Source organism: Cynara cardunculus, unplaced genomic scaffold (genome assembly GCF_001531365.2).
Source record: "Cynara cardunculus var. scolymus isolate 2C unplaced genomic scaffold, CcrdV1 Un_Scaffold_7106, whole genome shotgun sequence".
Classification (NCBI taxonomy): domain Eukaryota; kingdom Viridiplantae; phylum Streptophyta; class Magnoliopsida; order Asterales; family Asteraceae; genus Cynara; species Cynara cardunculus.
Window position 1 is genome coordinate 1,311 of NW_020203347.1, and position 14,914 is coordinate 16,224.

At 36.4% G+C, this 14,914-nt stretch overlaps 2 protein-coding genes across 10 annotated transcripts; one reads left to right on the forward strand and one right to left on the reverse strand.

Moving 5' to 3' along the window:
• Window positions 1-1,248: 1,248 nt before the first annotated feature.
• Window positions 1,249-2,253, forward strand: LOC112504840. The gene is made up of 2 exons (XM_025108800.1): window positions 1,249-1,359; window positions 1,764-2,253. Exons 1-2 carry the CDS (start codon window positions 1,282-1,284, stop codon window positions 2,172-2,174), a joined length of 489 nt encoding a protein of 162 aa, XP_024964568.1. The 5' UTR covers window positions 1,249-1,281; the 3' UTR covers window positions 2,175-2,253.
• A 553-nt stretch (window positions 2,254-2,806) lies between these two features.
• LOC112504839 (ras GTPase-activating protein-binding protein 1-like) lies at window positions 2,807-14,543 on the reverse strand. 9 transcript variants are annotated; one of them, XR_003068282.1, is made up of 10 exons: window positions 14,439-14,543; window positions 11,789-11,977; window positions 7,516-7,819; window positions 6,260-6,504; window positions 5,553-5,733; window positions 4,620-4,741; window positions 4,467-4,532; window positions 3,662-3,710; window positions 3,499-3,562; window positions 3,189-3,211 (listed from the first exon to the last, which is right to left on the reverse strand). XR_003068282.1 is itself a non-coding variant. In XM_025108797.1 (9 exons), the coding sequence occupies exons 2-9, from the start codon at window positions 11,975-11,977 to the stop codon at window positions 2,973-2,975; spliced, it is 1,392 nt and encodes a 463-aa protein (XP_024964565.1). In that variant the 5' UTR covers window positions 14,439-14,543; the 3' UTR covers window positions 2,807-2,972. The 9 variants fall into 9 exon arrangements, 6 of the variants coding, with proteins under 6 accessions (XP_024964565.1, XP_024964562.1, XP_024964563.1 ...); XM_025108797.1 differs by lacking the exon at window positions 3,662-3,710 and having other exon boundaries at window positions 2,807-3,211; window positions 6,260-6,486; XM_025108794.1 differs by lacking the exon at window positions 3,662-3,710 and having other exon boundaries at window positions 2,807-3,211; window positions 4,620-4,735.
• Between the last annotated feature and the right edge of the window lie 371 nt (window positions 14,544-14,914).

Genomic DNA, 14,914 nt, shown 5'->3' on the forward strand with positions numbered 1-14,914 from the left:
AATTTCACTAACCTTTTTTGATAGTTTTTCTTTGTCTTTTTTAATTGTGATTTTAATAAAAAATAATAATTGATTAATTTTTATAATAAAAAAAATGCATAATTTTGTTTAAATATTTAAAAATATAAGATATTTTTATCATTTATATTTTATAAATTTTATCATAAAAAACTGATTATATTTTTAAAACTAATTATATATAAAATAATCGAGTATATCACGAGCTTTTCGAGTCGAGTATTGGGTAGCTTGACTTGACTCGTTAATATGTTGAGTCGAGCTCGAGTTCGAGCCGAACCTATTCGAGTCAAGTGTTGACCGAGCTTTAACCGAGTCGATCTCGAGTAGCTCGCGGGTTGTCTCGTATCATTTACACCCCCTAATTGCGGACAACGTTCCCTGCGACTTAGATCGCGTCAAAGGTCGTTGGCCTTTATAGTGTCACATGTAATAGTTTTGATGAATTATAGTATCACACCAAAAACACCTTTTATCACATGTGAAAGGGCTTAGTGGTGTAAGAGCGACTTAACCCGCAACCAACATCATGCCAAAAGTCGTTCTCATCTCTGATTTAGTATCACACGTGTATCATATGTGATTGTCTATAATAAAAGGGTGTTATCGTGTTCTCAAAAGATGAAGATGTTCTCGTTTGAACCAAACACACACACACACACACACATATATATATATAATATTATATTATTTTGATTTTTGACTAAGGCTATGTTTGACAAACTAGTTGTTAGCTTATAAGCTAACTGGTAGTTGATAAGCTATATGATGAACAAATTATGTTTAGCAAAACTAACTGATAATGGTGTAAAATGACCAAGAAGCGCATCTTGCAAAATGAATCAATTATAATATTTCAAAATATATTTGAAACAAATCTATAATAATATAATATATTAACAAATAACAATGAATTGTAAACTATAGAGACAAAATCCACAATTTCAAAACCAAAGGGACGAAACTCACAACCGTTAACAAACGACGGGGATGAAAAACGTAATTTACTCTTTCTTTTTTGTTAGGAGAGAGTTTTGGGTGTGTTTGGTAACACATGTTACAAATTTGAAGCCATTATTCATGGATAATGAGACAAAGATCATCCAACTTTTTAAACAACCACTAACAGAATGACACGTGGACAACCCCAACAACAACCACCCAATCCCAATAGAGTCTTGTAGTTTGTTTCTGCAACACTCAAATCAAACCAAAGGGTACCCTTAAAAAGCCAAAAAAATAATCAAAAGGGGGTGGTGAAAGATGGCACTTTTGGTTCCATCAATGGCAACTACTCACAACCCTCTTGCATTTGCTACAAAGACTCTTGGTTACAACAAGGTTAGTTTGTGTTTGATCGTTATACTTTTGTACCGTATTGTTTATTAATGTATCTGCAGTACGTCTCCGTTGTTTGAAAACAACGGAGCTTTGTCCTGCAGTTTTAACATAACAGGTAAAAAGATGGATATTCTTGCATAAAACTGTAGGTTGTAACTTTTTTTTGGGGGGGGGTTGTTTTCTGAAAAGATGAGATGAACAATGGGAGATTGATTTAGAAGTGGGCTTATGCTTTGTTAGTTGTACCGTACAACCTGCCGATGCATTGGAAATCGAGTTTGCTGTAGGTTTAATGTTATTTATGTAGTCTTAAGAATCTCATGAAAACAACGTGGTCTCACGTGATTCCAAGTGTATAAAGAACGAGATTTTAATGTTGGTTTTCAATTTGCCATAAAGCACAGGCTGCAACAATGAGGGGTGGAAGCAGCAAGAGATCAACAACCACATCAAGCATCAAACTCCTGACCAATGTCGAAAAACTGCGACTGCTAACGAAAGCGGAGAAAGCCGGTCTACTGTCGGCAGCCGAGAAGTTCGGTCTTTCCCTATCGTCAATCGAGAAACTCGGTCTGCTTTCCAAGGCGGAAGAGCTGGGAGTCCTTTCGGCCGCCACCGACCCATCGACGCCATCGGCTCTCTTGACCTTAAGCTTGGCCCTACTGGCTTTAGGTCCTTTTTTAGTGTTTTTGGTACCTGAAGACTACCCCTGGGAAATTGGCTTGCAGGTGGTGGTTGCTCTTCTTTCTGTTGTTGGTGGCTCTGCAGCTTTTGCAGCCTCAAATTTTGTGTCAAATTTGCAAAAATCCAATTGAAGTCACAGACATTTGTGTGTTTTTATGATCATATGTTTTGTATACAGTATCAGAATGGATTCTCGAAGTTTGTAGATTGTTAATTGGTTGGTTTTTCAATAAGTCAAAATAAAACTGTCTGTATGAATTAATCAATCTGTATAGATTGAGAAGGTTTATTTGGGAGTGTTTTTTTGGCAAGTGGAATGAGCTTACATTTTAATTGGAAAGGATATGTTGGGAAAAAAACTTGGCTTTTTGCGTAAAACTCCACCAGTAAGATTACTGAATAAGCCACTTTGTGTATCAATAAGCCACTATGTATAGCGGACTAAATAAGTTGCAAGTTCCACTAAGCTCATGAAGTTGCTAAAAGGCCCTAATCCTACATGGATAAAGTTGTCTGTATAGATCAATAACCTTTTAATTTAGGAGGGTTTTTTTTCATAGGTGGAATGAATATGTTTTTTAATTGAGAACATGTTGAGAAAAATTTGGCTTTCTACATAAAACTCTCCCCTACAAGCTTACTGAATAAGTCACTACTAAACAATCATAATCATAGATAATTGACCGAATAAGTTGTGAATCTCATTAAGCTCGTTAAGGTGCTAACAACAGACCCGAAGAACTTGCATAAGATTTGTCTACTCTTAGAAAAAGGGTTGTTATAAAGATTCAAATCAAGCATCAATGATCAAGAAAAAAACATCACATTTTTGTGCCACTCATTTACAAAAAGAAAGGAAGAAAGAAAGAAACTGATAGGAGTCTGAATTGATGGTCAAAATTTTGATTTGAAGCTTCGACTAGTTGCGATTAGTGTGTGGATTCGGTGTCTTTATTTGGTTGATGAGCGTATCTGCCACCACCGTTCTGATCAACTCGTTGATAGACCTCTGAGTTGCGGCCAGCAGGACCCTTTGAACGGCCAGGGAACTCCCCCTGGTATCTAAACTCATTCCGGCCAAAGCTCCGGCCACCAAAGTAACCACCACGGCCCCTGAAGCCACCGCCACCCCTTCCAGAAGTGTACCGCCCTCTTCCACCACTGCCAACTGGGGAAGAAGATATGGGACTCATTAGGGCCACAGTTGATATTAGATAGATATTGGAAGGTTCGAAAAAGAACCCAAAAAAAAGAGTAAGGGAAACCCTATCACAGTTGGATCTAAAAAATAGATGGACCAGATTCTAATGTGACAGCCCCTATTATCCACAGTCGTTGGATTAATATAGATGGATGGTTCAGATGGGTTCCCTTGTTCTTTTTTTAGCGTTCTCTCTTGCACCCACCTCTAGATAGATATGGATCGAGTATTTTGGAAAAACAGTATAACGTTACCTCGTGTAGTAGTTCGCTTTTCTTCGACCACCACCTGACGATTGCCAATCATAATAGAAGGTGCCTGAAAGAGATTTCATATATTGAGCACAGATAGTCCAATAATAGCACGTTACGAAGGGTCAATGGCCCAACAATATCTGGGTTACCGGTAAAGCCTAACCTCCTTAGAAGTTGCGGTTCAAGTCTTACCAAATGTGAGGAGATTGTGTCTGTAACACATATTTTTTGAAAAATTATTAACAAATAATATCTATTCACACAAATCTCTATTCAATACTTCTACCATGTCAATTTTGTCTGACCTCTACCCCTCCCTCCCCTGACCATCTCTTCTTTATACATGTCTTAACGTCTAACCGGTGCATTCACAGGTTTACGGTTGTTTTCTACCTACTGACCGCCTTCTTACTGTGTAAGAGGTGCTTACCTGGTAAGAAGGGATGTTGTTTACTTTACCAACACACTCTAACCCACAAATATGCTGACCCAGTAAGGAAGTGGTTGCTTTTTGACTGGGTCAGTGTTCCAATCGGTGCTTACCCTTACTCGGTTAGAGCTTACCGGGTAAGAGTCACCACCCTCAGTTACTTTACCGCGTAAGATTCTCGACCATCAAAATGGCATCATAAGATTGTTGGTAAGAATCTCTTACCCGCTAAGCACTAACCGGGTAAGAGTCGCCACCCTCACTTAGGCAAGATTCTTGGTCCTTGCCATGCTCACTCAGTAACATAAATGACCGGATGAGAACTTACCCGGTTACCCAGACCACACTCTTACTCGGTCAGACAGCACTTACCCAATTCGTGTTGGTAAATGACCCCTATAGCGTATGGGGAGGATGAGATGTATGCATACCTGACCTCTACCTTAAGGGATAAAGCGGTTGTTCCGTGAAGAACCCTGGCTTGTGCAAAAGTGTAAGCGAAAAAGAAATAAGAGCTAAAACTAATTAAAAGTCATACCTTTATAGCACTCTGCATGGAATCCAATGACTCAAATTCCACAAAACCGAAACAAAATACCTGTTGCTGGAAATAAGAGATAAGTTTTAAAGATATATCAAGAACATATAAATTTCAAAACAATCAAAAACACGACACTATCAGAAAACAAACCTTATTACTTCTGACTTGGATGCCGTTGCTTTTGATAGGCCCAAACCTTTTAAATTCCTCCTCAAGTTGTGGGACTGTCGCATTCATAGGCAAATTCCGTACATAGATGGAATGACCTTCAACTGAAGCCCAGAGGATTGACGTTAGCAAGTACATTCGAAATCTTACAAGGTTAATAACAGTTCGATATATTTCAGATAAACACTATAGTCAGAAGCAATTTATGAGAGAATAAACTTGACCATTTTCGATTTCAGCTATCCCAACCAACTCAAAGGTCCTCAATAGTTTGATCAACATAAAGTAAATGAAAAGAGAAATAAGGGTTTGTTTGTTAGTAGCTTAATGAGCTTAATGGGACTCACAACTTAGTCGGTTAGCTATACATGATTGTTTGGTAGTAGCTTAATGATATAGAAAGTGACTTGGGGCCTGTTTCTTAGCAGCTTAATGAGTTAATGGGACTCAAAGCTTATTCGGTCACCTATACATGACCGTTTGGTAGAGAGTAGTGATTTAATGATATAGAAAGTGGCTTATTTAGTAAGCTTCTAGGGGGAGTTTTATGCAGAAAGCCAATTGTTTCCAAATCTACCCCTCCCAATTAAAAAAACAAGCTATTTCTATAAAAAAAACCTTCCCGATCTATATAGATAGATTAATCCACTCAGACTGCTTTATCCATACAGGACTTCATGGATAACCAACCATACGTCCCCTTATTCAGTAAGCTTTTAAGGGGGAGCTTTATGCGGAAAGCCAAGTTTTTCTCAAAACCTGCTCCTCCAATTAAAAAACATGTTACTTCCATTATGAGAAAACACTCTCAAACAAAAACTTTCTCAATCTATATAGACGGTTTAATCCACACAAACAACTTAACCCATATAGGACTTAATTGAAAACCAATCAAACAGCCCCTAAGTTTGTTACCATCATCATAAACGTTGCTGCTTTCAGGACCATTAACGACCACAGGGACTGATGTTTCTGGTTCTGGAGAAGGCTTCGCTGGCCTAGGTTTGTGTTGATCGGTGTTAGCAGGTGCCCACCTCAAACTGCTTGTCTGAACATGGCTGGAACCAGATGTTCCAGTAACCTTGGTTACCCTTACCTGTAAAATCCATTAATTCAATAAACCGTTGGAAGAAGTATAAACAGAAAAGTGCAACATGTAAGATTCCACATCGGTTGGGGAGGGGAACAAAGGTTGCCTTATAAGGACCGGATGCCTCCTCTACCAGACGCGTTCTAAAACCATGAATCCAAATGTGGATAATATCTGGTATGGTTGGTCCAAGATGTTACAATGAACTGTAAGATCTCACATTGGTTGAGGAGGGGAACTAAGGTTGCCTTTCAAGGGACTGGATACCTCCTCTACTAGACAGCGTTTTAAAACCGTGAATCCAGGTATGGATGATATCTGGTACGGTTGGTCCGGGATGTTATAAATGAACTGTATGATCCCACATTGGTTAAGGAGGGGAACCAAGGTTGCCTTATAAGGGACTGGGTACCTCCTCTACTAGACACATAAAACCATGAGTCTAGGTGTGGACAAAGCAGACAATATCTGGTACGGTTGGCTAGGATGTTAAACAATAGAAAATGACAAAATGTAAATGGCATGAACCCACAATTGAAGCATATGATTTCTTCTCCTCTTGGCCTGCAGTCAGATCTGGTTTCTGAAAGGGACTTGTTTCGTTCGGGATTGTCTGAACAGGAACAGGTTCGTCCACAACTTCTTCCTCAAGACCCGACTCTGACCCTGACCCTTCGATATCCTCAGGGTCACAAACTTCTGGCCCGTTATTGATATCATCAGCAGCCAAGTTCGTTGTAGAATCATATGTCGGATTATCTGAAACATGAGTCGCCTCTGAAAACATAATAAACTATGTAAGCATGCCTCAAATGCTATTTTTATCCCGTAAAGATGATGATTATCATTTCCATTCTGGGATGTCAAATGAAAATTGTAACATTCCAATTTACAACAAACCGAGACCGTCAATTTGAGTCCACAAGGTTCCTTTCTTTTGTATACATCATACTCCTTCCGTCCCAAAATAATTGTCCACGTTTCTATTCAAGTTTATCCCACAATAAATGCCCACTTTCAAAACCAAGTGTGTGCTTTCCGATTCTACCCTTGACTCATTCCTCTTGTTATTAAGGGCAAAAACGTCATTTAATTTATTAAAGACGTAACAATTATACATTTCTAAAACTGAGTTGTGAGCATTTATTTTGGGAGGGAGGGAGTAAGTTATTTCAGATAAACAGTAAAAATATTTCTCTTAAGCTATGTGTCCACACATTACAATCACAAGAACAAAATTGGCTCTAGATTGTCTAAGCGTTCTAATAAAATACTTTATAGAACTTAGGTTTATAGGACCAAACTATAAAACGTCCCATCTAAAACCGTTACAAAAGGTTTATAGGACGCTTCTAGGCGTTTTAACAAGTTTTTAGGATGCTTTTAAAATAAAGTGTCCTATTAACTATTTTATTGGACACTTTTGAGAAGTGTCCCATAAACCCATCTTTTAATCGGACACTTTTTAGAAGTGTCCTATAAACCAATTTTTTTATAGGACATTTTTTCAAATAGTGTCAAATAAAATAGTTAATACGACACTTTATTTTAGAAGCGTCCTAAAAAACTTGTTAAAACGCCTAAAAGAGTCCCTATAAACCTATTGTAGAACTTTTAGATATGATGCTTTTTGGTTCGGTCAATAAATTTAAGTCCTAGAAAGTATTTTTTTAGGACGCTTCTACATTTTAGGCATCCTATAAAATCAATTTTGTTGTAGTGAACTTTTATGGATCTGAGGGCGCATTACCGTATTAGTATTATGGCACTAAAATACTCGCAACAAACCTGCATTTGGTACCGCATGTTCCACTAGAGAACTGTCTACAATATCCTCCACAGATGCAGAAGTCGTCTCTATCGGCATACTTTCCTCAACGTACCTAAAGACATCATTTTGAACAAAATAGCCCTTTTCTTGTGGAGCTAGAAAGAATGTTTGTGCAAATTTCCTTTTGATGTTGTCTTTCCCAGTTAAGCATCCGGTCACTAGAACAATAACCCCTGCCTGGTACGAATCTTGTGCATCTGCGGTTTTAATCTCCGCCTTATAATTCTTGTAATCAAGAGACTGAATCTTCTCATCAATTGCCTGGTTTAAGTGATTTAGACAGAAAAAGGCTTTCAAACTTTGATTCTAACATTGAATTTCTTCTAATAAACAAGGTACTGTTCTCTATGATGATAATAGAGTTACAGGTGCTCAAAATACCGACCAACCCAACATGAAAAAACTACTAATCATCAATTGTCAATCTTTCATCTCTCCATCAATGTGGGATACACAAACTCAACCTCAATGCAAGAAATATATAGTACTCAACTCTTAGGGTGTCACCTCATTTCTTGTCAATATTACTCTTATATATATAAAGATTTTTTATAAAGATAACTTTTTTGCAAATAAAGGGTTGGCCAAAATGAACCAACCCCATGAGTTTGGAGGGTTAGCCAACATGAGCTAACAATATTAGTTTATAGGATTAGCCAAGAGAATCCAACCCCATGACCTAAAAGAAACACACCCCAACCTCATTGCATATACCTACCATCAACTGTCAATCTTTTATCTATCTATCAATGTGTGATATACAAAACTCAACCTCAATGCAAGAAATATATAATACTCAATTCTCAGGGAGCCACATCATTTCTTTTGGATCTTACTTTTATATATAAAGATATATTGATTTTTTATATAGATAACATTTTTGCAAATAGAGGGTTGGCCAAAATAAACAAACACTATAAGTTTAGAGGGTTAGACAACATGGGCACCAACAAGGATTAGCCAAGAGAAGCCAACTCCATGAGTTAAAACAAAGACACTTCAACCTCCTCTCATATACCTACCCTCCATTGTCAATCTTTCATTTCTCCATCAATGTGGGATACACAAAAATCAACCTCAATGCAAGAAATATAGAGAACTCAATTCTTAGTGTGCCACATCATTTCTTGTGGATCTTACTTTTATATATATAAAGAGTAGACATTAGACCAACCCGGAATTAGTTGTATTCAAAAGTATATTACAATTTCAACCGTGATTTTACTTTCTTATGCATGAACCTTCAAATTTTTTGAGTTTGTTAGCCTTTTTTGTATCTTCTCATTTTGATTTTAATTCGTTTAAACACAAACGCTTAGCTAGATTGTAAAATGATATACCAAAATTTCAACCCAATCAACCCGACCAACCAACCCAACCCGCACAGTTTGGGTCGGGTTAGGTTGTAGTTTTGCTTAGGTTGGGTTGACATTTTTCGAACCACAAATATTGGGTTGTTCAATGGCTTCAACAACCCGGCCAACCCAACCCATGTGCAGCCCTAAATAAAGTCCCATTTTAATAAAGATTACACTGCAAATATAAGCGAACATTTCTCTAGTATTTGGCAAAGACCACTCTAACCAAATTATGTTTATAAGACATCAAAAATGTATGTGTCCTAATAGGCTGCTTTAGAGGGCTTGATTTCTATAGGACCAAACAATAAAAATAAATAAAATAATATTATATATGTAGTACTTAGCTGATAATAATATTTAGAATCATAATGTTGTTAATAAACTCTTTAACTACTTTAATTTAGACAATTAATTGTTAAAGATTAATAAAAACAAATTAGAGAAACATTAATAGCCTCCCACGTAAAGAGGAACATTAAAAGCCTTCCACAAGAGAAACACTAAAAGCTTCACACATGAAGAGAAACAATAAAATTGACACATGTCAAGAGAAGAAGAAAAGTCACTCCAACTATGTAAAACGAAGAGTCCTTATGCACCTCTCAAGTAGCATACCTAGCATGTAGCCTTACTGTATAAAAACGAAAAAATCATACATAGCAGTAAGTGTTCTACTTCAATAGCCATGCACAAGGACAAAGCAAGGAGCAGAGGTTTCACTTTAATTGGTCAATATATTTTATTTTATTTGGCATATTTTTAACCCTAAAGTCTTAGTACCGCCTCAACCCGTCTCAGTAGTTCGAGGCGTACAACCCAACCAACCTAGCTGAGGCATCGCCTTAAGAACGCTTTTTGACCGCCTCAACCGTTTTAGCAACCATGGTATTAAGTTTATAGAACGCCTTTGGGCATCTTAACAAGTTTTTTAGAACATTTTTAGAATATAGTGTTGTATTAGCTATTTTATAAGACTATTTGAAAGTGTCTAAAAAAAACAAGTGCCCTATAAAAATGTTTTTATAGGACATTTCTCACTATGCCATAAAATAGTTAATTCGACACTTTATTTTAGAAACGTCCTAATAAACTTGTTAAGACGCCCAAAAGCGTCCAATAAACTTATTACATAACTTTTAGATAGGACACTTTATCATTTGGTCCTATAAACTTAAATTTAATAAAACAATCTATTAGGGCACTTAAACATTGTTGGCATCCTATAAACTTAATTTTGTTGTAGAGCAGAGCTAAATGTGATTAGCATTTAGCAGCACATCCTTGGATATTCATAAGAATTCATTTTTATTTTAAAGGTCCAAGATAGTTGACCTCGAAACTCGATTTTCTTGAAAGGTGGGAAAGTTAAATAACAATAGTTAGGGTTCAATTTGGTTGATACCATTTCCATCCAATCTTCATTTTGGAGGCCCATCCCAAGTTTTCCTAAATGGAACCAGAGTCTCATCTTCATAATTTCTCACATGATTTCAATTGGATCATCAAAACACAATTGTTGAATGGCCATAACTAATAAGCCCTAAAGCTAGTAAAAGATGTACATTATTTGCAGCAACATGGAGAAATAATGCAACATGATATGGCATGCCAAGATGAGAAGGCATGCACACGGATAGGAAAGTATAATGTTAACTAATATACTTTCAAGTTTTCATTCTACATGCATGTACATCTTGGTCATCAAACAATCTATAAAAAATGAAAATGAATAGTCTATATGAGGTGTTATTACAATGATTTGGATGCAAAGTAAAGGGTTTCAGTGTGATCTTTCCCTTGTATGTTAAAAAAGTTCATAGAACTGAATGACGTAGATTCTTATGTCTCTTGTTGTAAGATCCCACATCGATTGGGCAGGGGAACTAAGGTTGCCTTATAAGGGACTGGATACGTCCTCTATCATACGTTCTTTAAAACCATGAGTCCATATGTGGACATAGCAGACAAAATCCGCTACGGTTAGCCTGAGATGTTATACTTGTGCATGATAAATATAATTTACATGTCCCTCTTTGAATGATTAATATCATTAGCACCCCAAATATATACTAACACATGGGAAATCACACTCAAGGAATGAGCTTCCCCCCCAACCCCACATTGACACCGCCCGGTAATTAGCACAAATTTTGAATTTGAACTCACAAGGTTACCCTAATAAGCCTAGCTAGGAATAAAATATCATTCATATTGAAATACAAGTCATCAGCTAGGATTAAATAAGACCATAACAACAAGAATTCGTTCATCTGAAATGAGTTAGGGTCATTACACACCAAAATATGAATATATACTACACAAACATATATACATTTATATACAATATATATAAAATACTTGATTACTAAGAGGCGCCAGTTCAGTGGTTCTTCACAAAGGAAAGAGTGAAACCGTAAGATAAGTTTACAGAGCGTGGAAAATTTGGTTGCTTGGAGAATGAGGAAGGGTCAAGCCACACTTTTTGATTGAGAGGAGAAAATACTAGCTTTTTGGGTTTTAAAATATTAAAAGTATGGCATTGGGCTTTGACTTTCAGTTTTTTTAAATAAAAAGAGACACGATACATAGAGAAGTACTACTACTGCCATAAAACTTATAAAAAAGCCAAAAAAAAACTATTACCAAGGTAGCTCTTCTGAGGCGTACTCCTCAACACCGCCTCACGCCTCAACAAACCGCCTCATTGGACCAAGGCATAAGCCTCCTCCAGAATCCTAGAGGCGACAGATGTGGTTTTGGGCTGCCTTGCCTCGAGGCCTACGCCTCAAACGATTTTTAAAACTATGACATAGCTTAACAGTTGAATATTTCAACAAAATAATGAATAGATAATAACAAAAGAACTCACTTGCATGGTTGTTACTGAACTCATCAAGCCATTCGTATCTGGCCTGCTTAAGATGCTTGAATCCTGATAAAACTTATGAACCAATTCAGGAGATTGATGAAGAATATGGTAGTACTGCTCCACGAATGCATTGCCAACAACTTGAGCACTTGGAAGAATTGCAGCAGGGCTTGCTGCCTGCGTTGCCATCTATAAAACATATTTGGCAGTAATATATCAATAGTAATAGTGGTAACATTTATAACACAACTAAGAACATGTTTGTTAGCAGCTTAATGAGATTCACAGTTTATTCGGTCAGCTATACATGACTGTTTGGTAGTGACTTGGTGAAATAGAAAGTGACTTGTTCAGTAAGCATCTAGAAGTGAGCTTTATGCAGAAAGCCAAAAAAATTTCAAACCCGTTTCTCCCAATTAAAGAACACTCTATTTCCATCTATGCAAGAACTCTCCCAAACAAAAACTTCCCCAATTTATACAGACAAAATTAATCCACACAGACAGCTTTATACATAATATAATGAAAACCAATCAAACAACCCCTAAAAAAGTATATAAACAATCATAACAGGGGACTTCAAATAAGAGATGAACTGATAGCATGAGTAATATGAATACATACAAAAATCTAGAGCCAGTTCCAAAAATTTATTCGTATCCTTCAAATTTTTATTGATTACCAATATCCAAGTTGATCTTTGCCTACAATTACCTCTCTTAATGCTATCTTCTTGACACCACTCTAACTTTAGCATAATTGGTCTACAATGAAGATGGTCAAACAAATTCTAGTAGTCACCCCAACCTCTCCTAGACATCCTCGTTTATAATATTATCAATCAGTGTGTGTCTACACATATTAATAAATGATAGAAGGTCTAACCATCCTCGTTTGACACTTCTTAGCCATTGTCGTATTGACTGATGGTTCAACTGGAGTGTATGTCTAGTTGTTTTAATTTTTGTTACTTCTGCGTTTGCTTGTGGGATGATTGACTGCTTGTTGTTTTGGTTCAAGAGTGTGAGATGTTGATGTAGGTTCAATCTGTTTTTACTTGTTCTTTGGAAATTCTAGATATTGTTTGATTTTATATGTGGGCTTCTTTTTTGTTCGTTTTGTTAATTAGGGGTTTAATCCATATTTGGATCGGTTTTCTTTTATTTTTCTCAAACGTAGCTCCTGTTTTATAGTGCTGCTGAATTAGGGTTGGATGGGGTATAATTACAGACATAGTTCTTTTTTTATTTTCCAACAGCAGAGAAGTTATGTAAGCCTAAGTGCAATTTGCGAGCACAAAAAGGTCTGTGGGGGGAGTGACACTGCACTTGAATACACATTTGTTTTTTAGGGTTAGCTATTATGCATCCCCTATTCCTCTATTCTTCAACTAAAAAGTTAAGACAATTGATTTAGTTTTGGTTGTTTAAAATCAACTACCCAGCGGATGCGCTCCAAGACTACACAGTAGTATCCATTGTTATGTAAAACTTACACTAAAACTTTGTTGGGAATTTTATAATCTCATAGCATAAAGGATTTTTGAACGCCACTTCATCAACTTTACTCTAATCCTATTACTCGCGTACTTATTGATCTCCTAATCCATCTATGATATCAAACTGACAAACTCAAATACCAAAAGCTATACTTCTAACTACCTCTTGTCCAATCATGCTGCTAACCTCATCTTCATCCTATATACTGATACAGCCAAAGTTGTAGTTTATATACTGCTTAGCATCAAACCCTTCACTCCGAAGAAAATTACAATCCCACATTGCAAATACTATTGTTGATTATTGCCAAATTCCAAAATCTCGCAATTGTTTAAATCTATTCAAGTAAAAGTTATTTCAGTAAAGCTATTACCTACCATGATCTCCATGCCATTTCTGAATGGAGCAATAAAAACAGACCCAAAGAGAGTATTAGAAAGATACACACAATTGAGTCAAACACCACAGAAGCTACAAAATTTGCCAATACATAATAAGCCATTTATAATCCATCTTATTGACTTCAGAAAACTTTTTGAGAATGTGTACTAATGTATAGAATTGGAGTGCACCTGCCAGATAATTGTCTTTGGCTAACCCTATAAAAACAAACGTGTATTCAAGTGTATTGTCCCACATATTTTTTTGTGCTAGCAAATTGCACTTAGGTTTACATAAACTCCTCTGCAGTAAGGAAAAAAAAAAACTACGTCTACCATTGTACCCCATCCAACCCTAATTAAGCATCCCCATAAAACAGAAGCTACGTTTGTGAAAAGAAAGAAAAAGACGACCCAGATACGGTTCAAACCCTAATTAACAAAAAAAAAACCATATATAGAATCAAACAATATCCACAATTTCCAAAGAACAAGTAAACGCAGATTGAAACCACATCAACGTCTCACACACTTCAACCAAAACGACAAACAGCCATTCATCCCACAAGAAAAAGCAGAAGTAACAAAAATCAAAACAACCAGAAGCTATACTCCAGTTGATCAATACGACAATGGCTAAAACGAACAATCAATCTTGAAATTAAGGAAACAAAAACTGAAATTAATGAATCAAGTCAAGTGATCAAAGAGTAAACTTCGTAGATCAAAACAAAGATTAGATTTATTTTGAGATGGGGATCGTAACAGTACCTGATTCGTGGTGATTTGGGTCTCTTAGAGAGAGAAAGAAGGGTTCGTTTGTTTATGGGAAAAAGAGGAGATCTTTGAGGTTTTGTGGATCAAAAAGGGCAGAGGACAAAGGAGAAGAGATGAAAGGACAGAGCAAAGATTCTGAAACTTATGAATGTTCTTGAAAACGAGATCAAATCATACTGAAAAGGAGGTTTTTGTTGCTGGAATAAGTAAGTTTCACTTTAGCCCCCTCTACTTCAATTATTGACATTATTAGTACTTGGACTATTTTTAATATCTTAATAGGTAAAAACAAAGTAAAATATCTTTGTATTTTCATAATTTTTAAACCCATGCTTGAATAAAATAATGCATTAGTGGCCGTTTACCAAATGCTTACTCAGATAAACGCTTATCAAATCATAATCCCTTACCGGATGAATATGAGAATGACCAAGAATTTTACCTGGTAAGAGCGAAGACAAGGACCGAGA

What these genes read in the sequence shown, in the direction of transcription:
- LOC112504840 (XM_025108800.1), top strand. Translation starts at nt 1,282, where the DNA reads ATGGCACTTTTGGTTCCATCAATGGCAACTACTCACAACCCTCTTGCA. An exon ending in AGACTCTTGGTTACAACAAG is followed by an intron (nt 1,360 to 1,763) that starts GTTAGTTTGTGT and finishes CATAAAGCACAG; the next exon opens with GCTGCAACAATGAGGGGTGG.
- LOC112504839 (XM_025108793.1), bottom strand. Translation starts at nt 11,977, where the DNA reads ATGGCAACGCAGGCAGCAAGCCCTGCTGCAATTCTTCCAAGTGCTCAA. An exon ending in AGAAATCATATGCTTCAATT is followed by an intron (nt 5,734 to 6,259) that starts GTGGGTTCATGC and finishes TGGATTTTACAG; the next exon opens with GTAAGGGTAACCAAGGTTAC. An exon ending in TCCAAGTCAGAAGTAATAAG is followed by an intron (nt 4,533 to 4,619) that starts GTTTGTTTTCTG and finishes TCTTATTTCCAG; the next exon opens with CAACAGGTATTTTGTTTCGG.